This window comes from Armigeres subalbatus, unplaced genomic scaffold, assembly GCF_024139115.2.
Source record: "Armigeres subalbatus isolate Guangzhou_Male unplaced genomic scaffold, GZ_Asu_2 Contig1609, whole genome shotgun sequence".
NCBI classification, from domain to species: domain Eukaryota; kingdom Metazoa; phylum Arthropoda; class Insecta; order Diptera; family Culicidae; genus Armigeres; species Armigeres subalbatus.
In genome coordinates, this window is record NW_026942405.1 from 92,509 (window position 1) to 118,535 (window position 26,027).

At 45.7% G+C, this 26,027-nt stretch overlaps 1 protein-coding gene across 1 annotated transcript in view; it reads left to right on the forward strand.

Annotated features, from left to right (window-relative positions):
- The window catches only part of LOC134203048 (xaa-Pro aminopeptidase ApepP-like), a 33,876-nt gene extending 9,827 nt beyond the window's left edge, over positions 1-24,049 (forward strand). The window contains exons 2-5 of the mRNA XM_062678027.1: positions 21,893-22,028; positions 22,094-22,502; positions 22,562-22,657; positions 22,723-24,049. Coding sequence (XP_062534011.1) covers positions 21,893-22,028; positions 22,094-22,502; positions 22,562-22,657; positions 22,723-23,948 — 1,867 coding nt within the window. The 3' untranslated portion in view covers positions 23,949-24,049. The remainder of the gene's footprint in view (positions 1-21,892; positions 22,029-22,093; positions 22,503-22,561; positions 22,658-22,722) is intronic.
- Positions 24,050-26,027: the final 1,978 nt, after the last annotated feature.

A 26,027-nucleotide genomic window follows, 5' to 3' on the forward strand; every position in this document is an offset into this window, starting at 1 on the left:
AAAAACACTTGTTGCGAATTGAGTTTGTCCCAACATTTACAGGACAGGACAATGTTGTTGTCATTGGCAATGTTGTGGTTTTACATTCCCTGGTGTGCGGGTATGCGGTATTTCATGAGATTGAAAAATGTGAATTATTATAACGATCAAAAATTTATTCAGACCTGCCTTTGCAATTTTTTCAGTACCATCAACATTTTGAGATATTATTCAGGCAGGTGTTGGCACATGAGGCTGTGCACTGTGCAGTCCGAAGCGATGTTGAATAGCAGGCACGAAAGACCTTCACCTCGTCGTAACCCTCTGCGCGTTTCTAGGGGACTCGAGAATGCCTTTGAAAATCGAACTACGCACGTCACCCGATCCATCGTCACCTTGATCAAGCGTATCAGTTTATCCGGAAATCCGTGTTCGTGCATTAGCTGCCATAGCTGGTTTCGATCGATTGTATCATATGCCGCTTTGAAGTCGATGAATAGATGATGTGTGGCAACAAAACCTTCGAAAAAAGCACGCTTGTCGTTCACAAGACCGGTGGGACTGCGTGAGTGTTCCAGAACTATGCGGTTTTTTTTATCTTTATTTCTGTGATTTTTTTATTATTATATTAATAAGTTTATCACATTAAAAAAACAGAGTCCCAGGAAGTCCCAGAAGGTTGAAACGGGCTAAAACCATTATTTCGTGACTCAACTTTTCCGCAAAATATTCCCATTATGCGCGCGCTCATGAACGCAGAGACGGCTGTAACGTGACGAGAATGCAATTTTATGTAGCAAAGCGGAAGGCACACTCGAGCTCCGGCTGAGAGCTCTCCGGCGCGATTCATATGCAAATTATGCTCAATCATAAGGCATTGTGGGAAACGGTAAATGATGGATGGCAGGATCCATGCGGTAGGACTGCACGGCTGTGGTCTGGTGCGGTGAGGTCATTATACAATTAGTAGACCACACACTCCACCAGGAAAAGCGATCTTTCGAGTACGGGGAGGCAAAACCTGGGACTGGGTCAAGTTTGTTTCTGCTTCCGAAATGGTGTTACGTGCACGAATGGAATTTGACCGGTCTTCATCTTCCTTTTAAAGTTGGACCTGTTATTACTTATGATACTTACTTGATATTGAGAAGATTAGTTTGACGAGAAGCGTTCGTCAACTGACGCCTTATTTCCTCGCCTATATGAAGGTGACGGTTTGCTTCCGAAAATAATGCGACATTTGAAGCTTTCTGCACGTTCAAATGGAACATCGATTTTCTTGCTGCTTTTACCATTCTCTTTTATGTTAGAGGATTTAGCTAGGACGAACATGACCACTATGAATAAATTACATTTCCATAATTTGATGGACTGCTGCTTTGACTACTAATGAGATCCAAGGGTTTTGTTTTACTCGTAGTGCCGACGCTCTTGTCTTCTGACCAATTAGGTCCAGTCTCTGGGGTTGTTTAGAAGCTTGTATTGATCGTCGGATGGTGAAAAGTCAAAGAGAAATGCGTCGCAGATTCTGATCAATATTCATAAGTCATTCAATTTTGTTCGCAACTCCCAATAAGATTTGTCAAACATAGTCGAGACCTGAAGAGGAGATATGTTTCGTAATGATATGCCATGTAATGTCGCATTACTTATCACAGCATGCATTAAGTTCGCTAACAATTGCATTATGCGATACAACTGAATACAGTTAATATTAATTGACCACCATTTGATGTCTGAAATGCGTTGATTTTTTTCTTTTAAATTGCCACCGAAAATTCAATTGAGCTATTTTGAGAAATTAATTTTCATTGGCTTGACAGATTTTGAACAGCTGGGCCCGATGAAAAGAAAAACGACGGTGGAACACACCTCAAAAAACAGTTCCTAATCTATTATCCTCAGTGCTTATGAAAAATCGATAAACGAAATTCAAATAACCAATTAAAAGGCCATTCGTTTTGCTCTTATCAGTCTCCGACGACGGTCAGATGGACATAAAAAAATTACAACCCTCGCCTGCTGAACCGTACGTATTGTTGTCCAATAATGACCGATTTCAGAATGGTGATAATACGGCGTCCCCGAGCAACGATGCCCAGTTCAACTGTCCGGAGATTCGATTCCAATTATTATCGTTTTCGTATTTGTCTTTTTTATAGAAGAAAACTCTACTGAAAGGTCATTGTACCATTTTGTTTATTCATCGGATAAGGCATTCCGATATTGGCAGTCGGGAATGTCACCCACTGTCGGGATGTTTTTTAGGAACTTTTTCGTAGAACCAGGATTGGCACTCTGCCTTGGATCGTCGGTGGTTCGGTGGCAAGGATGGCACTGGTAGGTGGGTCATTAATCGGGTTTTTCCGTTGTGTCTCGGTGGTGGGTGGATAGAGCTTCTCGTATAGGCAGATTATCATGTCAGAATCAGGTAACAACGATAACGACAGCAACAATAATAGGGTTAAACCGGAGGAACGGTAATAATGCGAAATATTTTTCGCTCGTCTAGATCGTTGATAATGAAATTTTCTTTATATCGCGAACCGTGTGATGGTGAAATGACGATATTCGGAAATACGTGGGGGACCTTTCGATGGTATCGATATTGGCTTTCATTGGCTTGTGCAGCGATGTCGCGATAAGGTCCATTATATCAAAGCAATAAATTTAAAAGGCATTGTTCGAGAGAATTTAAGTACCTATCTATAGAAGAGGATTTACCCTGATTGAGTGACGAAAATGACTACGATTAGATTGGAACGACTTAAGACAGATTACTGGAGTGATGGGGAAAATTGACTACTGGCAGCGATAACATATCGCACGATGCAAAAAAGCGTCAAGGAGAGACATAATTTCCCAGACACTTGACTTTCAAATCAGTTATTAAAACGCAGAGTCATATATACGTAAGAGTGACGATATGTGCCGCATTTGATAGGTCTCCTGCTCGTTTGGATCACAATTTTGTATGGGAATTATACGGCCAAATAGACCATTTGACGTCACTTCTCAGTCTCACTTCTCAATCATTTTTTTGTGTCTGATTTTCTTTGCTAATTATCTAATACATGCGTTCAGCTCTTAGACTAGGTGTTCCGTGTTTTATAAACACTATCATCCTTATTTGCTGTGATATATTTTTAGTTATTAATAAAACATTTCAATTGCCTCCGGTATTTACCTTTTTTTCTCTGGTTGAATTGAATTATGTAGGAATTACAATGTTTTAAACCTAAACTAAACTAAACCTAATTTATACTAAGGGTACAAGAAACTAATCGTTGCAATAGAAGATTGCAACGATTTTTGTCTAAAATTGGAAATTATTTGATTGGACATTTGTTGGAATGTCTCAATATTAGAAATTCTATCTCCGAAGTGCCTTCTTTCTGGTATTGCAGTAACTAGTCCATATTGGCACAGCATACCACATGGCTGGTCTAAACATATGTTTGTAAATAAAAAAAATGTTCTTAAGACAAAGTAAGTGGATATCTCGTTTAGCTTTTCAAAAGGACCTAAGTAACATTTAAAAAAAAAAAAAAAGACAGAATCACCGTCTTCGACCAGTGGTCGCACAGACTGAACACTTAACATCTAGCATGAGACAACGGACAGGACATTTACACAACACCCAGTGGACCAGTGGAGAGCTTTCGCTTTACGAAAAGTTTTCTCCTTACCGGGGCGGGAATCGAACCCACACTCCACAGCACATGCGTCTAGGCGATTGACGTCGCTAACCGCACGGCCACGAAGCGCGAAGTTGATTACGCTATTCAAATTAATTCATGAAAAAAATGTTACTTAGGACCTTTTCAAAAGTTAAGCGAGATATAGATTTTGTGTCTAGTTCTAACTTCTGCTTTACCTGATTCCAAAACCTGTGAAATGAATATCTGAGTTGTCATGGGCTGGGTACTCACAAGTATGTCCCGACAGAACAAGTAGGTCTAGTGATACACAGGCGATGCCTAACGTTCGGATTAGTATCGTCTCTTTTTCATCGTTTCGTCCTATCAATCGAGCTCTTATTTTTGTGACACTGGGCGCCTACTATGTGAAAATCGATTGCTTTGATTAGCAGCTCAAAATAAGTTAAATCAAAATAAGTTATTCAGTATCTTTAATTCATATTTCAATACAATCTGCTACTACCGTTACGTTTTTTGTTATAACAGCTTATAACAGCGATTCTCAACCTGGGGTACATGTACCCATGGGGGAACCTTCGCTGGCCCCAGGGGGGTACTTCGGACAAACATGCGTAATGGCGAATGTATTACAATTATTATTCAATCCTATTGATAAAATTTTGACAATCGTTTTTTTTTTTATTTCAAAACTTTGTTTTGTACATAAATATGTATGGCGATCAGTAAATTAAGGTGCAACTGTCCAGAACCCAAATAATTTTCACCTCGCATTTTCAGAGGTACCAATCGGAACACAGAAGCTACAAATAACTGCCGTCTTTATATTTTAGCTTTGCTGGGTTGCAGCAAGCGTTGAATAAAAAGATGACAGCTGCTCGTTGCTTTATTAAAAAAAGTGATGCCTTTGAAAACGCGAGATTCCAAAAAGTTCGCCCTTAAAGCCAATTGAATCATGCTCTTCACAACCAGCACAGTGTATGAAAGGCTGCGGGACATAAGCTCAACAGGATAAAACGTCGAATGAACAAATTTTAAAAATCTTCTGCTTGATCGACACAAAATTATGAATGATCTATCTAGAGTCTTAAGGTTCTGAAGCCATCATTTGAGAGGCATAGCTTTTTTTTCTTCGAAAAAGTCAGTAGCTTTATTGAAAAAGGATTGATAGCCTCCTTTTATGCTTCGCAGAAGCCTTCTTGCAAGAGTCTCCTTTCAAGAGGTCCGGAAACCTCCTTTCAAGAGGCTCGGAAGCCTCCTTTCAAGAGGCTCGGAAGCCTCCTTTCAAGAGGCTCGGAAGCCTCCTTTCAAGAGGCTCGGAAGCCTCCTTTCAAGAGGCTCGGAAGCCTCCTTTCAAGAGGCTCGGAAGCCTCCTTTCAAGAGGCTCCAGGAAGCCTCCTTCAAGAGGCTCAGAGCCTCCTTTCAAGAGGCTCAGAAGCCTCCTTCAAGAGGCTCAGAGCCTCCTTTCAAGAGGCCAGAAGCCTCCTTTCAAGAGGCCTGGAAGCCTCCTTTCAAGAGGCTCAGAGCCTCCTTTCAAGAGACTCCGCAAGCCTCCTTTCAAGAGACTCGCAAGCCTCCTTTCAAGGGGCTCGCAAGCCTCCTTTCAAGAGGCTCAGGAAGCCTCCTTTCAAGAGGCTCAGAGCCTCCTTTCAGGAGGCTCAGGCCTCCTTTCAAGAGGCTCCAGCCTCCTTTCAAGAGGCCCGGAAGCCTCCTTTCAAGAGGCTCAGGCCTCCTTTCAAGAGGCCCGGAAGCCTCCTTTCAAGAGGCTCAGGAAGCCTCCTTTCAAGAGGCCTGGAAGCCTCCTTTCAAGAGGCTCAGGAAGCCTCCTTTCAAGAGGCCTGGAAGCCTCCTTTCAAGAGGCCTGGAAGCCTCCCTTTCAAGAGGCTCAGAGCCTCCTTTCAAGAGGCCTGGAAGCCTCCTTTCAAGAGGCTCAGCCTCCTTCAAGAGGCTCAGAAGCCTCCTTTCAAGAGGCTCTGGAAGCCTCCTTTCAAGAGGCTCAGGCCTCCTTTCAAGAGGCTCAGAAGCCTCCTTTCAAGAGGCTCAGAAGCCTCCTTTCAAGAGGCCTGGAAGCCTCCCTTTCAAGAGGCTCAGAGCCTCCTTTCAAGAGACTCAGAAGCCTCCTTCAAGAGGCTCAGAGCCTCCTTTCAAGAGGCTCGGAAGCCTCCTTTCAAGAGGCCTGGAAGCCTCCTTTCAAGAGGCTCAGGAAGCCTCCTTTCAAGAGGCTCAGACTCAAGCCTCCCTTTCAAGAGGCTCAAGCCTCCTTTCAAGAGGCTCGCAAGCCTCCTTTCAAGAGGCTCAGGCCTTCCTTTCAAGAGGCCTGGAAGCTTCCCTTCAAGAGGCTCGGAAGCCTCCTTTCAAGGGGCTCAGAGCCTCCTTTCAAGAGGCCTGGAAGCCTCCTTTCAAGAGGCTCGGAAGCCTCCTTTCAAGAGGCTCAGGAAGCCTCCTTTCAAGAGGCTCAGAAGCCTCCTTTCAAGAGGCTCAGGAAGCCTCCTTTCAAGAGGCTCAGAAGCCTCCTTTCCAAGAGGCTCAAGCCTCCTTTCAAGAGGCTCAGAAGCCTCCTTTCAAGAGGCTCAGAAGCCTCCTTTCAAGAGGCTCAGAAGCCTCCTTTCAAGAGGCTCGAAGCCTCCTTTCAAGAGGCTCGGAAGCCTCCTTTCAAGAGGCCTGGAAGCCTCCTTCAAGAGGCTCAGCCTCCTCCTTTCAAGAGGCTCAAGCCTCCTTTCAAGAGGCCCGGAAGCCTCCTTTCAAGAGGCTCGAAGCCTCCTTTCAAGAGGCTCAAGCCTCCTTTCAAGAGGCTCGGAACCTCCTTTCAAGAGGCCCAGCCTCCTTCAAGAGGCTGGAAGCCTCCTTTCAAGAGGCTCAAGCCTCCTTTCAAGAGGCTCGGAAGCCTCCTTTCAAGAGGCTCAGGCCTCCTTTCAAGAGGCCTCAGAAGCCTCCTTTCAAGAGGCCTGGAAGCCTCCTTTCAAGAGGCTCAGCCTCCTTTCAAGAGGCTCGGAAGCCTCCTTTCAAGAGGCCTGGAAGCCTCCTTTCAAGAGGCCCGGAAGCCTCCTTCAAGAGGCTCAGGAAGCCTCCTTTCAAGAGGCTCGAAGCCTCCTTTCAAGAGGCTCGGAAGCCTCCTTTCAAGAGGCCTCGGAAGCCTCCTTCAAGAGGCCTGGAAGCCTCCTTCAAGAGGCTCAGAGCCTCCTTTCAAGAGGCTCGGAAGCCTCCTTTCAAGAGGCTCAAGCCTCCTTTCAAGAGGCTCCAAGCCTCCTTTCAAGAGGCTCAAGCCTCCTTTCAAGAGGCTCAGAAGCCTCCTTTCAAGAGGCTCAGAAGCCTCCTTTCAAGAGGCTCAGAAGCCTCCTTTCAAGAGGCTCGGAAGCCTCCTTTCAAGAGGCCTGGAAGCCTCCTTTCAAGAGGCTCAGAGCCTCCTTTCAAGAGGCTCAAGCCTCCTTTCAAGAGGCCTGGAAGCCTCCTTTCAAGAGGCCTGGAAGCCTCCTTTCAAGAGGCTGGAAGCCTCCTTTCAGAGGCTCAGAAGCCTCCTTTCAAGAGGCTCGAAGCCTACTTTCAAGAGGCTCAAAGCCTCCTTTCAAGAGGCTCGGAAGCCTCCTTTCAAGAGGCTCGGAAGCCTCCTTTCAAGAGGCTCGGAAGCCTCCTTTCAAGAGGCTCGGAAGCCTCCTTTCAAGAAGCTCGGAAGCCTCCTTTCAAGGGGCTCGGAAGCCTCCTTTCAAGAGGCTCTGCTTGATCGACACAAAGTTATGAATGATCTATCTAGAGTCTTAAGGTTCTGAAAGTCAGTCAGTAGTCAGTAGAAAGAGTCAGTAGCTTTATTGAAAAAGGATTGATAGCCTCCTTTTATGCTTCGCAGAAGCCTTCTTGCAAGAGTCTCCTTTCAAGAGGTCCGGAAACCTCCTTTCAAGAGGCTCGGAAGCCTCCTTTTATGCTTCGTAGAAGCCTTCTTGCAAGAGTCTCCTTTCAAGAGGCTCGGAAGCCTCCTTTCAAGAGGCTCGGAAGCCTCCTTTCAAGAGGCTCAGAAGCCTCCTTTCAAGAGGCTCAGAAGCCTCCTTTCAAGAGGCTCGGAAGCCTCCTTTCAAGAGGCTCGGAAGCCTCCTTTCAAGAGGCTCGGAAGCCTCCTTTCAAGAGGCTCGGAAGCCTCCTTTCAAGAGGCTCGGAAGCCTCCTTTCAAGAGGCCTGGAAGCCTCCTTTCAAGAGGCTCAGAAGCCTCCTTTCAAGAGCTCAGAAGCCTCCTTTCAAGAGGCTCAGAAGCCTCCTTTCAAGAGGCTCAGGAAGCCTCCTTTCAAGAGGCTCAGGCCTCCTTTCAAGAGGCTCAGAGCCTCCTTTCAAGAGGCTCAGAAGCCTCCTTTCAAGAGGCTCAAGCCTCCTTTCAAGAGGCTCAGGAAGCCTCCTTTCAAGAGGCCTGGAAGCCTCCTTTCAAGAGGCTCAGAGCCTCCTTTCAAGAGGCTCAGAAGCCTCCTTTCAAGAGGCTCAGGCCTCCTTTCAAGAGGCTCTGGAAGCCTCCTTCAAGAGGCTCAGGCCTCCTTTCAAGAGGCCTGGAAGCCTCCTTTCAAGAGGCTCAGAAGCCTCCTTTCAAGAGGCTCAGAAGCCTCCTTTCAAGAGGCTCTGGAAGCCTCCTTTCAAGAGGCTCCTCTCAGCCTCCTTTCAAGAGGCTCAGAGCCTCCTTTCAAGAGGCTCAGAGCCTCCTTTCAAGAGGCTCAGAAGCCTCCTTTCAAGAGGCTCAAGCCTCCTTTCAAGAGGCCTGGAAGCCTCCTTTCAAGAGGCTCAGAGCCTCCTTTCAAGAGGCTCAGGAAGCCTCCTTTCAAGAGGCTCCAAGCCTCCTTTCAAGAGGCTCAGAAGCCTCCTTTCAAGAGGCTCGGAAGCCTCCTTTCAAGAGGCTCAGGAAGCCTCCTTTCAAGAGGCTCAGAAGCCTCCTTTCAAGAGGCCTGGAAGCCTCCTTTCAAGAGGCCTGGAAGCCTCCTTTCAAGAGGCCTGGAAGCCTCCTTTCAAGAGGCTCAGGAAGCCTCCTTTCAAGAGGCTCAGAGCCTCCTTTCAAGAGGCTCAGAGCCTCCTTTCAAGAGGCTCGGAAGCCTCCTTTCAAGAGGCTCGGAAGCCTCCTTTCAAGAGGCTCAAGCCTCCTTTCAAGAGGCCTGGAAGCCTCCTTTCAAGAGGCCTCAGGCCTCCTTTCAAGAGGCTCAAGCCTCCTTTCAAGAGGCTCAAGCCTCCTTCAAGAGGCCTGGAAGCCTCCTCAAGAGGCCTCAGAAGCCTCCTTCAAGAGGCTCAAAGCCTCCTTTCAAGAGGCTCGGAAGCCTCCTTTCAAGAGGCTCAGAGCCTCCTTTCAAGAGGCTCAGAGCCTCCTTTCAAGAGGCTCAGAAGCCTCCTTTCAAGAGGCCTGGAAGCCTCCTTTCAAGAGGCCTGGAAGCCTCCTTTCAAGAGGCTCAAGCCTCCTTTCAAGAGGCTCAAGCCTCCTTTCAAGAGGCCTGGAAGCCTCCTTTCAAGAGGCTCGGAAGCCTCCTTCAAGAGGCTCGGAAGCCTCCTTTCAAGAGGCCTGGAAGCCTCCTTTCAAGAGGCCTGAAGCCTTTCAAGAGGCTCAGAAGCCTCCTTTCAAGAGCTGGAAGCCTCCTTTCAAGAGGCTCCGGAAGCCTCCTTTCAAGAGGCTCAGGAAGCCTCCTTTCAAGAGGCCTGGAAGCCTCCTTTCAAGAGGCCTCAGCCTCCTTTCAAGAGGCTCAGCCTCCTTTCAAGAGGCCTGGAAGCCTCCTTTCAAGAGGCCTGGAAGCCTCCTTTCAAGAGGCTCGGAAGCCTCCTTTCAAGAGGCCTCAGCCTCCTTTCAAGAGGCTCAGAAGCCTCCTTCAAGAGGCTCGGAAGCCTCCTTTCAAGAGGCCTCAAGCCTCCTTTCAAGAGGCTCAGAAGCCTCCTTTCAAGAGGCCTGGAAGCCTCCTTTCAAGAGGCTCGGAAGCCTCCTTTCAAGAGGCTCCAGCCTCCTTTCAAGAGGCCTGGAAGCCTCCTTTCAAGAGGCTCGGAAGCCTCCTTTCAAGAGGCCCGGAAGCCTCCTTCAAGAGGCTCAGCCTCCTTTCAAGAGGCTCAGGAAGCCTCCTTTCAAGAGGCTCAGAAGCCTCCTTTCAAGAGGCTCAGAGCCTCCTTCAAGAGGCTCCAGCCTCCTTCAAGAGGCTCGGAAGCCTCCTTTCAAGAGGCTCGGAAGCCTCCTTTCAAGAGGCTCAGAAGCCTCCTTTCAAGAGGCCTCAGAAGCCTCCTTTCAAGAGGCTCAGAAGCCTCCTTTCAAGAGGCTCCAGCCTCCTTTCAAGAGGCTCAGAAGCCTCCTTTCAAGAGGCTCAGGAAGCCTCCTTTCAAGAGGCTCAGAAGCCTCCTTTCAAGAGGCTCGGAAGCCTCCTTTCAAGAGGCTCAGGAAGCCTCCTTTCAAGAGCTCCAGCCTCCTTTCAAGAGCTCAGGCCTCCTTTCAAGAGGCTCGGAAGCCTCCTTCAAGAGGCCTGGAAGCCTCCTTTCAAGAGGCTCAGGAAGCCTCCTTTCAAGAGGCCTGGAAGCCTCCTTTCAAGAGGCTTGGAAGCCTCCTTTCAAGAGGCCTGGAAGCCTCCTTTCAAGAGGCTCAGGCCTCCTTCAAGAGGCTCAGCCTCCTTTCAAGAGGCCCGGAAGCCTCCTTTCAAGAGGCTTGAAGCCTCCTTTCAAGAGGCTCAAGCCTCCTTTCAAGAGGCTCAGGAAGCCTCCTTTCAAGAGGCTCAGAAGCCTCCTTTCAAGAGGCTCAGCCTCCTTCAAGAGGCTCCGGAAGCCTCCTTTCAAGAGGCCTCGGAAGCCTCCTTTCAAGAGGCCTCAGAAGCCTCCTTTCAAGAGGCTCGAAGCCTCCTTTCAAGAGGCTCAGGAAGCCTCCTTTCAAGAGGCTCAGAGCCTCCTTTCAAGAGGCTCAGGAAGCCTCCTTTCAAGAGGCTCGGAAGCCTCCTTTCAAGAGGCTCAGGAAGCCTCCTTTCAAGAGGCTCCAGCCTCCTTTCAAGAGGCTCAGCCTCCTTTCAAGAGGCTCGAAGCCTCCTTTCAAGAGGCTCAGGCCTCCTTTCAAGAGGCTCAGGCCTCCTTTCAAGAGGCCTGGAAGCCTCCTTTCAAGAGGCTCAGCCCTCCTTTCAAGAGGCCTGGAAGCCTCCTTTCAAGAGGCTCGGAAGCCTCCTTCAAGAGGCTCAGAAGCCTCCTTTCAAGAGGCCTGGAAGCCTCCTTTCAAGAGGCCTGGAAGCCTCCTTTCAAGAGGCCTGGAGCCTCCTTCAAGAGGCCTGGAAGCCTCCTTTCAAGAGGCCTCAGCCTCCTTTCAAGAGGCTCAGAAGCCTCCTTTCAAGAGGCTCGGAAGCCTCCTTTCAAGAGCTCAGAGCCTCCTTTCAAGAGGCTCAGGAAGCCTCCTTTCAAGAGGCCTGGAAGCCTCCTTTCAAGAGGCTCAGAAGCCTCCTTTCAAGAGGCCTGGAAGCCTCCCTCAAGAGGCTCAGAAGCCTCCTTTCAAGAGGCTCAAGCCTCCTTTCAAGAGGCTCGGAAGCCTCCTTTCAAGAGGCTCAGAGCCTCCTTTCAAGAGGCTCAGAAGCCTCCTTTCAAGAGGCCTCAGCCTCCTTTCAAGAGGCTCAGAAGCCTCCTTTCAAGAGGCCTGGAAGCCTCCTTTCAAGAGGCTCAGAAGCCTCCTTTCAAGAGGCTGGAAGCCTCCTTTCAAGAGGCCCAGCCTCAAGCCTCCTTTCAAGAGGCTGGAAGCCTCCTTTCAAGAGGCTCAGGAAGCCTCCTCAGAAGCCTCCTTTCAAGAGCTCGAAAGCCTCCTTTCAAGAGCTCAGAGCCTCCTTTCAAGAGGCTCAAGCCTCCTTTCAAGAGGAAGCTCAGGCCTCCTTTCAAGAGGCTCAAGCCTCCTTTCAAGTCAAGAAGCTCGGAAGCCTCCTGTTCAAACTCAGAGCCTCCTTTCAAGAGGCTCAGAAGCCGCCTTTCAAGAGGCCTGGAAGCCTCCTTCAAGAGGCTTGGAAGCCTTCTTTCAAGAGGCTCGGAAGCCTTCTTTCAAGAGGCTCGGAAGCCTCCTTTCAAGAGGCTCGGAAGCCTCCTTTCAAGAGGCTCTAGGCTAGGATGTGGTGGGGTTTGACAGTGGGCCCTGTTAAATTTCTATAAAAAGCTGCATGTATACGCAAGCAGCTCCGCCAAAGCGACCGTGAGCCGCTCAAAGCGCACAAGCCCAAGCCCAAGTGTTAGGTGGAACGCTCAACAGCCCTGACACGACGGCCCTCCGGCGAGACAGGAGGTTTGCGCAGGTCCAATAAGCCGCCTAAAAACAACCATTACGAACGACGTAGAAGATAATACGACTCGATACAATCGGCAACGAATACAACGTACACACACATCATCTATTCATCGACTTCAAAGCCGCATATGATACAATCGATCGGGACCAGCTATGGCAGCTAATGGACGAACACGGATTTCCGGAAAAACTGACACGGTAGATCAAAGCGAATCGGGTGGTGGTCTTTCGTGTCTGCTATTCAACATCGCTTTGGAAGGGGTAATACTAAGAGCAGGGATTAACACGAGTGGTACAATTTCCAATAAGTCCGTCCAGCTACATCAGACTGAAGGAAGCTAAGCGGATCGGACTAGTCATCAACACGTCGAAGACGAAGTACATGATAGGAAGAGGTTCAAGAGAAGACAATGTGAGCGACCCACCACGAGTTTGTATTGGTGGTGATGAAATCGAGGTGGTTGAAGAATTCGTGTATTTGGGCTCACTGATGACCGCCGATAATGAGACCAGCAGAGAAATTCGGAGATGCATCATGGCAGGAAATACGTACTTTGGACTCCGCAAAACGCTTCGATCGAATAGAGTTCGCTGCCGTACCAAACTGACTATGTCCAAACGCTTATTAGACCGGTAGTTCTTTACGGACACGAGATCTGGACGATACTCGTGGAGGATCAATGTGCACTGGGAATTTCGAAAGGAAAGTGCTGCGTACCATCTATGTTGGAGTGCAGATGACGGACGGTACGTGAAGGAGGCGAATGAATCACGAGTTGCATAAGCTGTTGAGAGAACCATCCATCGTTCACACCGCGAAAATCGGAAGACTGCGGTGGGCCGGGCACGTAGCCAGAATGTCGGACAGTAATCCGGTGAAAATGGTTCTCGACAACGATCCGACGGGAACAAGAAGGCGAGGTGCACAGCGGGCAAGGTGGATCGATCAGGTGGAGGACGATTTGTGGACCCTCCGCAGACTGCGTGGTTGGCGAAGTGCAGCCATGGACCGAGCTGAATGGAGAAGACTTTTATGTATTACACAGGCCACTCCGGCCTTAGTCTGGTAATAAATAAATAAAACGGTGTCCTTGCAGAATTATCACCGCTTGTCAGAACTATTTGTGTTTACTTTAGCAAACGGGTCCAAAGTAAAACGAAGGTACGGGTCTGATGGCCACAGCCACCACCAGAGAGGTCGGAGGGAGAATCAGCTTCTATATGCGGAGGGCAACCGAGGTGGCAGCAGATGAAGGACCCAGCCGAGATTGAATGAGCATCCAGGTAGAACGCTTGCAGCTTTCACAAACAGAACGCCACCGGCTTGGTAGCAAATCATTCCGACGATGACGCAGCAAGATGGCGGATTGAGTGCAGGAAATGGCAAGCCTTCGTCGCCACAAGCGATCACTGCGTGTCTCACTGTCCGTCGCACATTCGCTATGCTTTGTCATAGGTTCTGATAAGAGCCTGGATATTTTAATTAACTCTTAATTAACTCTTGGAAGCAAGCGAATGACCGGAATGCCAGTGAACACCGCAACGAACAAGTGGTCTCGCCAACAGGAACCTTGTTGCAGTGTCGGAAGAGTCAAACTCTCAGCGGAATCTCCATCGATGTTTGGGACTAAATCAGCACACGGTTTGATCCTTTCACTTTGGAATATTTATTTGAACTGATCGACTGTACATGTTGACAATTTTCTTATATAGGAAAAATGTATGGTATAAAGAGGAAAGAAAATAAATAAAAAGAAGAAGAACTGCGATGAACTGTTCTATGGAAACACGGCTTCGTGTGCAATGACGATACAAGTCGTCTTCTCATTAGTCGGCTCATATTGGTGCACTGATGATGATTTTTTGATGATGATGGAGTTCGGCAACCGGGAAGCACGTTCGTTACACCGAACATTATCCCCCACGCAGTTCACCAGTAGATCGGCATTGGCTCGATGGATATCTTCTTCTTCTTCTTCTTCTTCTTCTTGGCATTACATCCCCACACTGGGATAGAGCCGCCTCGCAGCTTAGTGTTCATTAAGCAATTCCACAGTTATTAACTGCGAGGTTTCTAAGCCAATGGATATGTTGTTACGTTTTCTTCGATCGGCAGCAGTGAAATCTTCACTATTGATCGCCGGTAAACAGTGTCTCCCACCTTTACGTCTACAACCCTCACTAGACCGTCATCCCCAGGGTATACTTGGACAATCTTTCCCAATTTCCAAAATTGTGAAGGCAAACCCCTGTCCGTTAGAAAAACTACATTTCCAGGCTTGACGTTAGACAGAACAGTGCGATTTATTGATCTGGGCTGCAAACTTGTCAAATAATCACGGTGCCATGACTTCCAAAATTGTTCACGCATAGATTGCAGGAATTGCCATCTGGACAAACGATTTTGCTTAGTTCCATCAAAAGATGGTTCAGGAACAGCATTCATAGGTCTACCGATAATAAAATGAGCAGGGGTTTTACTTCTCCATCGCTTGGGTAATCGGAAAGTGCAAAAAGAGGGCGCGAATTTAAAATTGCTTCGACTTGACACAATAGGGTAATAAATTCTTCATACGTTAAGGGAGTAGCTTTAAGAAGACGCTTTAGGTGGAATTTGGTAGATTTTACAGCGGCCTCCCATAGGCCGCCGAATTCTGGAGGAATAAATCGCCATGCGATTTCCTTACCTAAACAGAACGATTCAATTCCCTTCATCGCGGATTCATCACGGAACATTAAGAACAATTTGTGTAACTCTGATATGGCGCCACGGAAATTGCTTCCATTGTCGGAATGAAGTTCGCGAATCAAGCCACGTCGGCTGACAAATCTTTGAAGAGCCGCGATAAAAGACGAAGTAGTTATGTCTGAAACGAGCTCAAGGTGAACTGATTTAGTCACGAGACACACGAATACAGCTATATACGCTTTGATAACAATCGGTTTTATATTTCCCTGTTTGACTAGAAAGGGACCGGCATAGTCGACGCCAGACACCTCGAAAGGGGCAGCATGAGTGACTCGGCTAGCTGGCAGATTACCCATATACTGAGAAACAGCCTTTGGTTTTACGCGAAAACACTGAACACAAGACCTAGTAATTTTTCTGACCGCAGATCTTGATCCTAGAAGCCAATAGCGCTGTCGTAGAGCAGAAAGTAATCCTGAGGGGCCGATGTGCAAATTTTCTTCATGATACGGCCTGATAATTAGATCAGTGAGCGGATGGCGGGGTAGTATGTATTGATGTCGCGACTCGTAGGGTAGTGTTGATTTTTGTATACGTCCACCGACTCTCAAGGCTCCATCTTGTAGAAAAGGGCCTAGTGCCCCGATACGCTTGCATGTTTCACCATTTTGTACTCGCGTTAACTCATCGGGAAGTGACTCATGTTGAATAATTTGGACGATGGTACACTGAGAACAATGTTGAAGTAATATTAACTATGGATAAGCTCTTTAAATAACTATTTCACTATGTTGTTAGTATAAACGAGTATGTTTTTGAAATTACAACACAGTTGTTAATTTTACCATGCGCACGGTTAAAATAAAAACGAACCGTAGTGATGAAAATTTGCTATTCAATCACAGCCGCCATACTGTGTGAAGTGAAGAGACATTAGCGGTGGAAATAAATTACATCGCATATTTCTTGAGCCGTAATTTCGCATTTACTCTGGGCGTTATGGTAAGTATTAACTACAGTTTAATAAGCGTCGATTAAAAAACACAATTTCTTTGGTTTTATCATCATACAGATTACTTCGTTCGGTTCAAGACAAAGATTTTTTCGATCGTCTTTAAGTGACTCTGACAAAATGACCACCATGACATGAAACCGATGTTAGTTCCGATGGCAGTGCCATAGCTGCTGCCGCTAAATCTCACCGAATTCCACCGACACCGTGTCCTCCCTACGATCATGGATTCTGATGTGTTTATTTTTGATGTGACAGCTCGTTGCAGACTGAAAATGTCCTGATATTTCATATTAATTGCTTAGCGATGCAGAGTGCTCCGTTCCCGATAAAACACCAGAATGCTGACGAGAACCTTTGCTTTCTCTAGATTCTGCGTTGATTTCTGTCACGATGCTAGCTCTCGCTGGAGGTTCGTTATTCCCATCGAGATGTTGCGGTTGGAGAATGGTGTTATCGGAGTTTATCCTGTTGTTTTTAATCGAGACATTTAGCATAATTGCAAGTGGAAACGAGAGTGCAATATAATTTACTTAATACATTTGTGTAATAATATACAAATTAGAAAAAATAAACAACAAAAAATAAATGAGCTCCATTTTCATTAAATTTCCAAAATACATACTATTTTTAATTAGGTATATCAACAGCAAATTCATTTTTATTTTAAATGCATCGCGTAGTAAATTTTAATACTGGATTGTAGTTAAAACAATCATAACCATGATAATTTTGACTGCTCTGTTTTGCTTTTAGGCCATGGTAAAAATAAACGCTTATTAAGTTTAATACAAACGCAACATGTAGTCTGCACAAATCTAGTGGCGTTGTGTTTTTAATTTAAACCTACAATATAGTAATTTTAACTTCAAAGCTGCTCTCAGTGTATGCATAGAGGCATGAAGTTCAGGAATGGTAGGCAAATTGTGCTGAACACGATTCTTGGGATCTTTTTGTCGACAGTTATGAATGAAACGTTTCACGTAAACGAGAACACGCTGCAGCTTTCGAATCGATTGAAACCTTGTAAACAACGGGAGTTTGTCGTTGTTTAGAACAGGCATAACGGTTGCATTTACAGGACTTAGATCTGGCAGATCGGAATCAGGAATCACATCAACACTTTGAGATTGGAAATGAGTTGAGCGTAGGAATACAGGGCCGTTCCACCACATGTCATTGGTGTTCAGAACGCTAGGCACTTGGCTGCGTGATACGATATCGGCGGCATTCTCTTTAGAACGCACGTAGTTCCAATTTGTGTGAGAATGTTCCTGTACGATCTGCCCGACCCGGTTACGAACGAAAGGCAGCAATTCTGATGGAGATTTCTTTAACCAATGAAGCACAATTTGACTATCAGTCCAAAGCTGAACAGTAGTGAAATTCAATTGCAGAGCGGACACAACCTTGAGAGTCAATTTTGAAAGGAGCAAGGCGGCACACAGTTCTTTTCGCGGTATTGTCATATCTTTTATCGGAGCAATTTTCGATTTACTGCACACGAGTTTGACGGCCACAGTACCATCAGATTGAATGCTTCGCACATAAAGACATGCCCCAAATGCCATATTTGAGGCATCGGAAAAGCCGTGCAGTTCCAGAAGGACGTAGTTGGGTAGGGTAACTGCACGAGGGATCTGTATTTTATTCACATCGACAAGGGAACTACTAAATTTCAACCACGTTTCAAGAAGATCTCCTCCCAAGGGGGAATCCCACTTGATTCCTGCGATCCATGCATCCTGAATTAGCCTTTTTGCCAACACGATTACAGGTGATAGAAGCCCTAGTGGGTCGAAAAGTCTTGCGATACTCGAAAACATACTTCTTTTGGTTGCTGGAACGACTTGATTTGAGACGAAATTTACGGCGAAGAGAAAATTATCATTACAAGGGTCCCAGACAAGGCCAAGCGTTTTGATAACTTCGTTGGCCGCAAGTTGTAAGCATATGCGGTATTTCGAAAAATTTCGTTTCAGGTGGTTCGAAACGAAATTCCGCGGAATTTCGCGGAATTTGAGCATGGCGAAATCTGATTTCTTGATTTCGTTTCGTTTCGTAAAATTACAAAAATTTCGCTAGAAAAAACTAGCTTCTAACGAAATTTAACGGAATTCCGCGGAGTTTCGAAACAAAATTAAACTTAAACCATACTTTATATGATCAAAAATTTTGGCTGCGCCGCTGAACTATATCGTAAAGTTGTTTTTATTTTTTTTTCTATTAACGCTTACTACATAACCCCATTCTTAGTCGACAAATACGTATGTAGTTTTCTTCTAGAAAACGTCTTCAGTGTTTCCATGATTCAAATTTAAATTTTGTGATATTTTTTCACTATTTGCACAATATGAATGCGGAAAGGATTGTGTGACGGCAGTGAGTGAAAAAAATACACCTCGCGTAGCAAAACTTTGTTTAATCCAGCCAGCTAATGTGGGAGAACGTGAAGTGATAAAACTAATGTCTGCACCGAAGAGCACAAAATGATTCAGTTTCGATCGAAGATTTAGGTCGATCGTGTTGTAGAAGCTTATTAAACGAAGCACATTGATCTTGCGTTAGATTGATTTGAAACACAATTTTTGTTTCCTTTTTTTGAAAATAACTTCGTTTACAATAAATATTTAGTCGCTTACCAAGGGGCTTCACATGAATTACCTTCTCAACCTTCTCCCAGAGCATTCCTCGGTCTCTTATAACAATGAGTGGTTAACTAATTTTCCGCTCCTAATCCTAAATTGACTGTAAGGACATGACCACCATCGTAATGTGATATGTAAGGAACATTACAGATTTGTTGGAATCTCTAGATCTTCGCATGGATTTTGCAAAAAGATCCAGAACGAGTTGAAAGATCATTAAAATTTCTGAAACTCTTTACTTATGATTGCTTTCAGCTCATATGCCAAGGACACACAGACAATAGCTCAGTTCGTCGAGCTGATTGTATATAAGACTATGGGTCTGTGAAATTCAATCTGAAATACATATCTTTATGCATTTTAGAAAGGTGCACAGGATTCTTCTAGTGAGCAAATGTATGCTATATGGACAAGAAAGGTATTCTACCAGGATTTGGCTAACAAATGTTTCATGTACGGAGCGGAAGGTCACCGGAAGGATACGTGTCCATAAAGAGGCGAATATGGCAAAGCAAGGTGGGCAACGGTAATCGTATTCCGATGTCGTTATCGAATTTGATGCAGCAACCCCTCAAACATCATCGGATGCAGCACAGAACGGCGTAATTGAAGTGACTGAGGAAGAAGTGGTTGGATTGGATACCGATTCAACGGAACGGATGGAACAATTTGAAATTCCCGATTTAATGGTGGAACGCGAAAAACTAGCAGAAACTATGAAGAAGGGAATCATGAGCTACACGGACTCCTACAGAAAAATGAGAGAGGAAGAGGATAAAAAGCAACTAGCGCAGTCTACGAGTCAGCGACGGGATCGTTTGGTTACTGAAGGATCAATGGACCGATCCCTCACGCAGAAATGTTTCTGAAACTTCTTCGGAATAATTGATTGTATTATTTCTAATGTTTTCGGCTCTGTATAGTTTTTTTTATTAAACAGCTGAGCTTCATAAATAAACAGATTGGTAAAAAAAGTGTGCTATATATATGTAGACGAAGAATAAGAAGGAATAAGTTTTGGCCCTTTTTAAATGTTGAACTAGTAATATCAATTATTTATCTGCGTATACGCTTGGCAGATGTGGATACATAACTGAGTATCCCACTAAATAAAAAAAAAACAAATCTAAGCATTATTTTCCTAATTTTGACTTAGCACGATACTATATAACCAGACTGGCAAGACAATATGAAGTATGCTTCAGCATAATTACATAATTCTTAAGTGAACTAAGGTTTTAAACGAAATTTGAATCCGTATATGAAAAATCCCTCAATTTCTATATTTTTATGTACTTACTGATATGAAACTGATATAGGGTAAGACGGTATAATATGCCCCCCCTAAGGCAACTTCTTGATAACTTTTTACTTTTCATAGCAATTTATGCAAACTTTGTGTTATTTGGTAGTCCAGGAAGTCGCAAATGCATTGCCCGTGAGTAGTCATATAAAAATATTACAGATAACACGTAATAAATCTTTTTTAAAAAGTCGTGAAAAAACGAATTTTGAAAAGTGCCTGGGCAAAACGCCCCACCTCAACCAAAGACGTTTCATAGACCTTCATTAGTATTTTATCAATCCCATACTAAAAAGGCTACAAATTCTTATGCGCTTGACATTAAAAAAACCAACATAGGTCCATTCAAGCAGGTGTGAATTACATTTCAATATTTTCCATACAATTTGGAAGCAACTGCTGCAGGCTCGCTGCGCTTGTGTCCAGTTGGTAAGGGCATATCGTCCTGCCTACACTGGGGCGTTTTGGCCAATGAAACATGTTTTCGAAAATCGTTACATTTTTGAAGATGGAAGCAATTTTTTATCTCATTAACCACTGAGAAAAGTTATTTTGTTGCCCAACTGAGTGTTCCAGTGCAAGTTTTGCGGACAGTATGCCAGAGTCGCTCCCGAATGTTGAGCAAACAAACATAAAAAGTTACATCAAAACTGTAACTTTTTGTATTTTGCTATTATTTTCATTGTGTTATACAAAAATACTTCCACATTTACATAGTATGGTGGGTTTACAAATATTTATAGGTACCAACTGATTTTGACCCTTAATTAGTTATAGTTTTCTAGAAATCAAAGGGGGGCGTTTTGGCCAGGTGGGGCGCATTATACCGTCTTACCCTAAAATTGATCAGATTCAGGAGCACACGCTCCACGATGAATTCATTTGAAAGCGGCACAAATGCTGGGGTATTGCCTTATCGCCAATGTTATATGCGGCGAGAATGCAGCGATTCATCACAGGCTGCCTCTTCTGTTATTATAACTCTAAAAATAGTTATTTGACTTCGGAAAAGTGAAATCAGAATTGCGTAAAATTATTTTAATAAAAATTCCGCGGAAAAATTTTTAAATTTCGTTTCGTTTCGAAAAATTTCGGAATAAACGAACCTTGATTTCGTATCGTTTCGAAGTCTCGAAAGTAAATCTATATTTCGTTCCGTTTCGATCCGAATTAATATGGACATTTTAAATTTCGTTTCGTTTCGTTAGGAAAAAGTGTGTTATCGCATACCCCTAGCAAGTTGATCCAGCTGAATAAGTGTCTCTCTTTCTGATATTGGAACATCTTGAAGAATAGGCTCGTAATTGGTGCACCATTTGTGCACAGGAGAGATTTTTCCAAATGATGCAACTTAATTGCATCTGAATCAGAGCAACCCCCAACAATGTCTAAAAACATCGATTTGAAGCGGGGCCAACTCTCATATCGATTATCAAATGTCGGGATGGGAGCTTTCAAAAACTGCTGCTGCACAATAATTTGATTTTGATTGGAGGACGGAATCAGGTTGCTAGGAGAGACAACGGGAGTGGAAAGCTTTTCAGTTAGGCACTCAAGACGTATCATACACTCCGTATGAAGCTTGTCAAATTCGATTAACTTGGCATCTTGCTCCTCAAATTTATTGTCAGGAACAAGACTTAAAACCTCCTTGTGCAGTGCAGTATACTCGAGATAGTTAGCGTCTAGCTTTCTGGTGTAAACTTTGAGTAACGGGAGACTCATCTGTTTATCATCCTCGGCTTTCTCGAGCGCGTGGGAGATTGCTGTTAACTTCGCCTTCACCTGGCTTCTTCTTCTTCTTATTGGCATTACATCCCCACACTGGGACAGAGCGGCCTCGCAGCTTAGTGTTCATTGAGCACTTCCACAGTTATTAACTGCGAGGTTTCTAAGCCAAGCTACCATTTTTGCATTCGTAAATCATGAGGCTAACACGATGATACTTTTATGCCCAGGGAAGTCGAGACAATTTCCAATCCGAAAATTGCCTAGACCGGCTTCGGGAATCGAACCCAACCACCCTCAGCATGGTCTTGCTTTGTAGCTGTGCGTCTTACCGCACGGCTAAGGAGATTTGGTTCCATTTGTTTGATCAATTCTCGAGTTATGAAGAAATTAGTATCTCATTTGTATGGGAGCCCCCCTTTCCAAAAGAGGGAGGGTTCTCGAACCATCTTAAGAACCTTCCCCGTCCCCAAAAACCTCTGCATACAAATTTTCACCCCGATCAGGTCAGTAGTTTCCGAGTCTATAAGGTTCAGACTTACAGAAATACATTTTTATGTTTATAGATACGTAAGCTTAAGCTTAATGCTTATGAATTTTCATCCAATGTACTGATTTATGTCAATCACCTTTCCTTTTATTTACAGAGCTCTTAACAATGATGATGAATCTATGTACGACGATACCCCAAAAAGCATGGAAGAAATTCTCACGGAAATTCGTAGCCACATGCAGACCTATAACGTGGCGGGGTATATTATTCCTTCCGTCGACGCCCATAACGTATTATACTCTTATTTGAAATTGGGAAGCCCCTCCAAAACTTTCCTTTCTTTTTCATTTCTCAGAGCGAGTACATCTCTCTGCACGACCAGCGCTTCCACTATGTGACCAACTTTACCGGCTCCGCCGGAACAGCCATCATCACCCTAGACAAAGCACTCCTCTGGACAGACGCGCGATATCATCTGCAAGCCGAAAACCAGCTGGACCCCGCGTATTGGACCCTGATGAAAGAGGGCCTTTATGGTGTGCTAACGCGTGACCAGTGGCTGCTGGCCAATCTTCCATCGGGTGCTCAGATTGGTACGGATCCTTTCCTCATCACCAGCAGCGAGTTCGAGCGAATGGGAGCGGCTTTACTCGCCGGAGGTCAGCGATTGGTGACACTGGAGCGCAATCTGGTGGATATCGTTTGGAACAACCAACCAACGCAGACCAATGAAGATCTAATTCGGTTGGACATTAAGTTCTCTGGTAAATTTTTGGACTTTAATATAGTTATTTGCATTGAAGCAACACCCCTTCCATTGCAGGAAAGCGAGCTTCCGTGAAAATAACCGAGCTTCGTAAACTCTTGAACACTAATTCAGCAGCTGCCATCGTGGTCAATGGTTTGGACGAGGTTGCGTGTAAGTTTTCAGTTTCAATTGAATTATTATTAAAATTATTAAAATATTCTTCTATTATCTCACAGGGCTTCTCAATCTTCGAGGAACGGACATCCTTTACACTCCGGTATTCTTTGCGTACCTAATCGTGACTCAAAGCGAGATCGTCCTATTCACCAACCAGGATCGTATAAACGAGACCATCCAGGAACACTTCCAAGAGGAAGGGATCTCCGTAACGGTTCGGGATTACGATGCCATTCTGAGCGGCATTCAGACTCAGGCAGCGGACGGCGGAAAGCTGATCATTGCCACCTCATGCAGTCAGGCGATCCTGTCTCAGATCCCCGCGGACCAAAGAATACAGGTTTACAGCCTCGTGGCTAAGATGAAGGCCGTGAAGAACGACGTCGAAGCGGTTGGTATGCGGGAGGCACATCTACGTGATGGAACGGCTGTAGTTCGATATCTGCACTGGCTTGAAGAGAACGTCGATTCCGGGAACATCACTGAATTGTCGGGAGCAGCTAAGCTGCGTGAATTCCGTAGTATGCAAGAGCACTTTGTCGACTTGAGCTTCACCTCAATCAGTTCTTTTGGTTCCAATGGAGCTATCGTGCACTACACTCCCACCGAAGAAACCGACAAATTGATCACACGGGACAGCATCTACCTAATTGATTCTGGTGGTCAGTACTATGACGGTACGACCGACATCACTCGCTCGGTTCACATGGGTGAACCAACGGCCTTCCAGAAGGAGGCCTACACTCGCGTCCTGCAAGGTTTTCTGAGTCTTGGTTCGGCGGTCTTCCCCCCGTTGACATCGGGGGCATTCCTCGATGCCATGGCTCGTCGACCGTTGTGGGACGCTGGCCTTGACTACAGCCATGGCACCGGACACGGGATCGGCTCGTTCCTGGGAGTTCATGAATATCCGCCGTACCTAGTGTACACTACGTCGGCGGCGGATAACCAGGGACTTCAGGTGAATATGTTTGTCTCAAACGAACCGGGGTACTATGAGGCGAATGATTTCGGAATACGGTTGGAGGATATTGTCCAGGTGGTGAAGGCTAACGTGTCGCATGACTTCGCAGGACGAGGGGCGTTGACTCTATATTCGGTGACGGTGGCTCCACTGGCGACCAACCTCATGGATCTGTCGTTGATGAGTGACCACGAGGTGGAGCTGGTCAATTCGTACCATGAGAGAGTAATGAAAGAGGTGGGAAGTTTGCTGCTGGAGCAGAATGCGTCCGATGCCTACGTATGGTTGGGTATAAAGACTCAACGAATAGTGAAATCGTAATATGAAATAAATTTGAAGGCCGATGAATGTTCGTTACATTTAATTTTTGGAGAAATGCCAAAAAATTATTATTTGTAAATAAAGTCGAAAAATTATGTGCAGTTTAAAATTCGTCTCTTTTAACGAGAATCCCGGGGAAGGGTTTCCTAAGAATGCTTGGCAGCTTACGCTGGTAAGAATTCCGAAGAATCGCCGGCGGGGATTCCGAAGAATCTCCAGGAGGGGTTTGCGAAGAATCACCGTCAGGTATTCCAAAAATTTCCGTCATGGGTTCCGAAGAATTTCCGTCATGGTTTTCAAGAAATCCCTGTCAGGGATTCCGAAGAATCCCCGTCAGGGATTCTTAAGAACTTTCTTTGCAAAGTCCTAGGACGAAATTCTGGGAAATTCCTTAAGTTCATTCCTTCCGTTCAGACCTTATTTCTGTCTTGGTTCAGACCTGGGGAAGGTTTTCCGTTAAAAAGGCATGCGGTAGCACACTCTGAGAGAGAAAATTTCACAATTCAGCCCACTAGGATGACGCTGTCAGTGTCGCCAAAATAATTTCATCATTATGCAGTTTACAATTGCTTTAGAATTTGCCGTAAATGGAGAACAAAAGGAATTGGCAACAATGGGGATGAAATTTATCACTCATGCAGTAGTTCGGCGAGAGAACAGCAGCAGTGTCGTTCAATCACGCAATGAGAAGATCAAAATAAATAAACTTCAGCTGGTTTTGGAAAATAAAAACATGAACAGTTTCTAGAACAACATTAAAAAATATCGTGAGAGAATTTTTGTTTCCACATAAGCTTTGAAAAGGATTTGGGTAATAAGAGTTACTCCAGCAGTTCCTAGGGAAGTTACTCCAGGAATTCCTTCGGAAGTTCCTCCTGGAATTCCTTCGGAAGTTCCTCCTGGAATTCCTTCGGAAGTTCCTCCTGGAATTCCTTCGGAAGTTCCTCCTGGAATTCCTTCGGAAGTTCCTCCAGGAATTCCTTCGGAAGTTCCTCCAGGAATTCCTTCGGAAGTTCCTCCAGGAATTCCTTCGGAAGTTCCTCCAGGAATTCCTTCGGAAGTTCCTCCAGGAATTCCTTGGAAGTTCCTCCAGGAATTCCTTCGGAAGTTCCTCCAGGAATTCCTTCGGAAGTTCCTCCAGGAATTCCTTCGGAAGTTCCTCCAGGAATTCCTTCGGAAGTTCCTCCAGGAATTCCTTCGGAAGTTCCTCCAGGAATTCCTTCGGAAGTTCCTCCAGGAATTCCTTCGGAAGTTCCTCCAGGAATTCCTTCGGAAGTTCCTCCAGGAATTCCTTCGGAAGTTCCTCCAGGAATTCCTTCGGAAGTTCCTCCAGGAATTCCTTCGGAAGTTCCTCCAGGAATTCCTTCGGAAGTTCCTCCAGGAATTCCTTCGGAAGTTCCTCCAGGAATTCCTTCGGAAGTTCCTCCAGGAATTCCTCCGGAAGTTCCTCCAGGAATTCCTCCGGAAGTTCCTCCGGGAATTCCTCCGGAAGTTCCTCCGGGAATTCCTCCGGAAGTTCCTCCGGGAATTCCTCCGGAAGTTCCTCCGGGAATTCCTCCGGAAGTTCCTCCGAATTCCTCCGAAGTTCCTCCGGAATTCCTCCGGAAGTTCCTCCGGAATTCCTCCGGAAGTTCCTCCGAATTCCTCCGGAAGTTCCTCCGGAATTCCTCCGAAGTTCCTCCGAATTCCTCCGAAGTTCCTCCGGGAATTCCTCCGAAGTTCCTCCGGGAATTCCTCCGGAAGTTCCTCTGGAATTCCTCCGAAGTTCCTCCGGAATTCCTCCGGAAGTTCCTCCGGGAATTCCTCCGGAAGTTCCTCCGGAATTCCTCCGAAGTTCCTCCGGAATTCCTCCGGAAGTTCCTCCGAATTCCTCCGGAAGTTCCTCCGGAATTCCTCCGAAGTTCCTCCGGGAATTCCTCCGGAAGTTCCTCGGGAATTCCTCCGGAAGTTCCTCCGGGAATTCCTCCGGAAGTTCCTCCGAATTCCTCCGGAAGTTCCTCCGGGAATTCCTCCGGAAGTTCCTCCGGAATTCCTCCGGAAGTTCCTCCGGGAATTCCTCCGAAGTTCCTCCGAATTCCT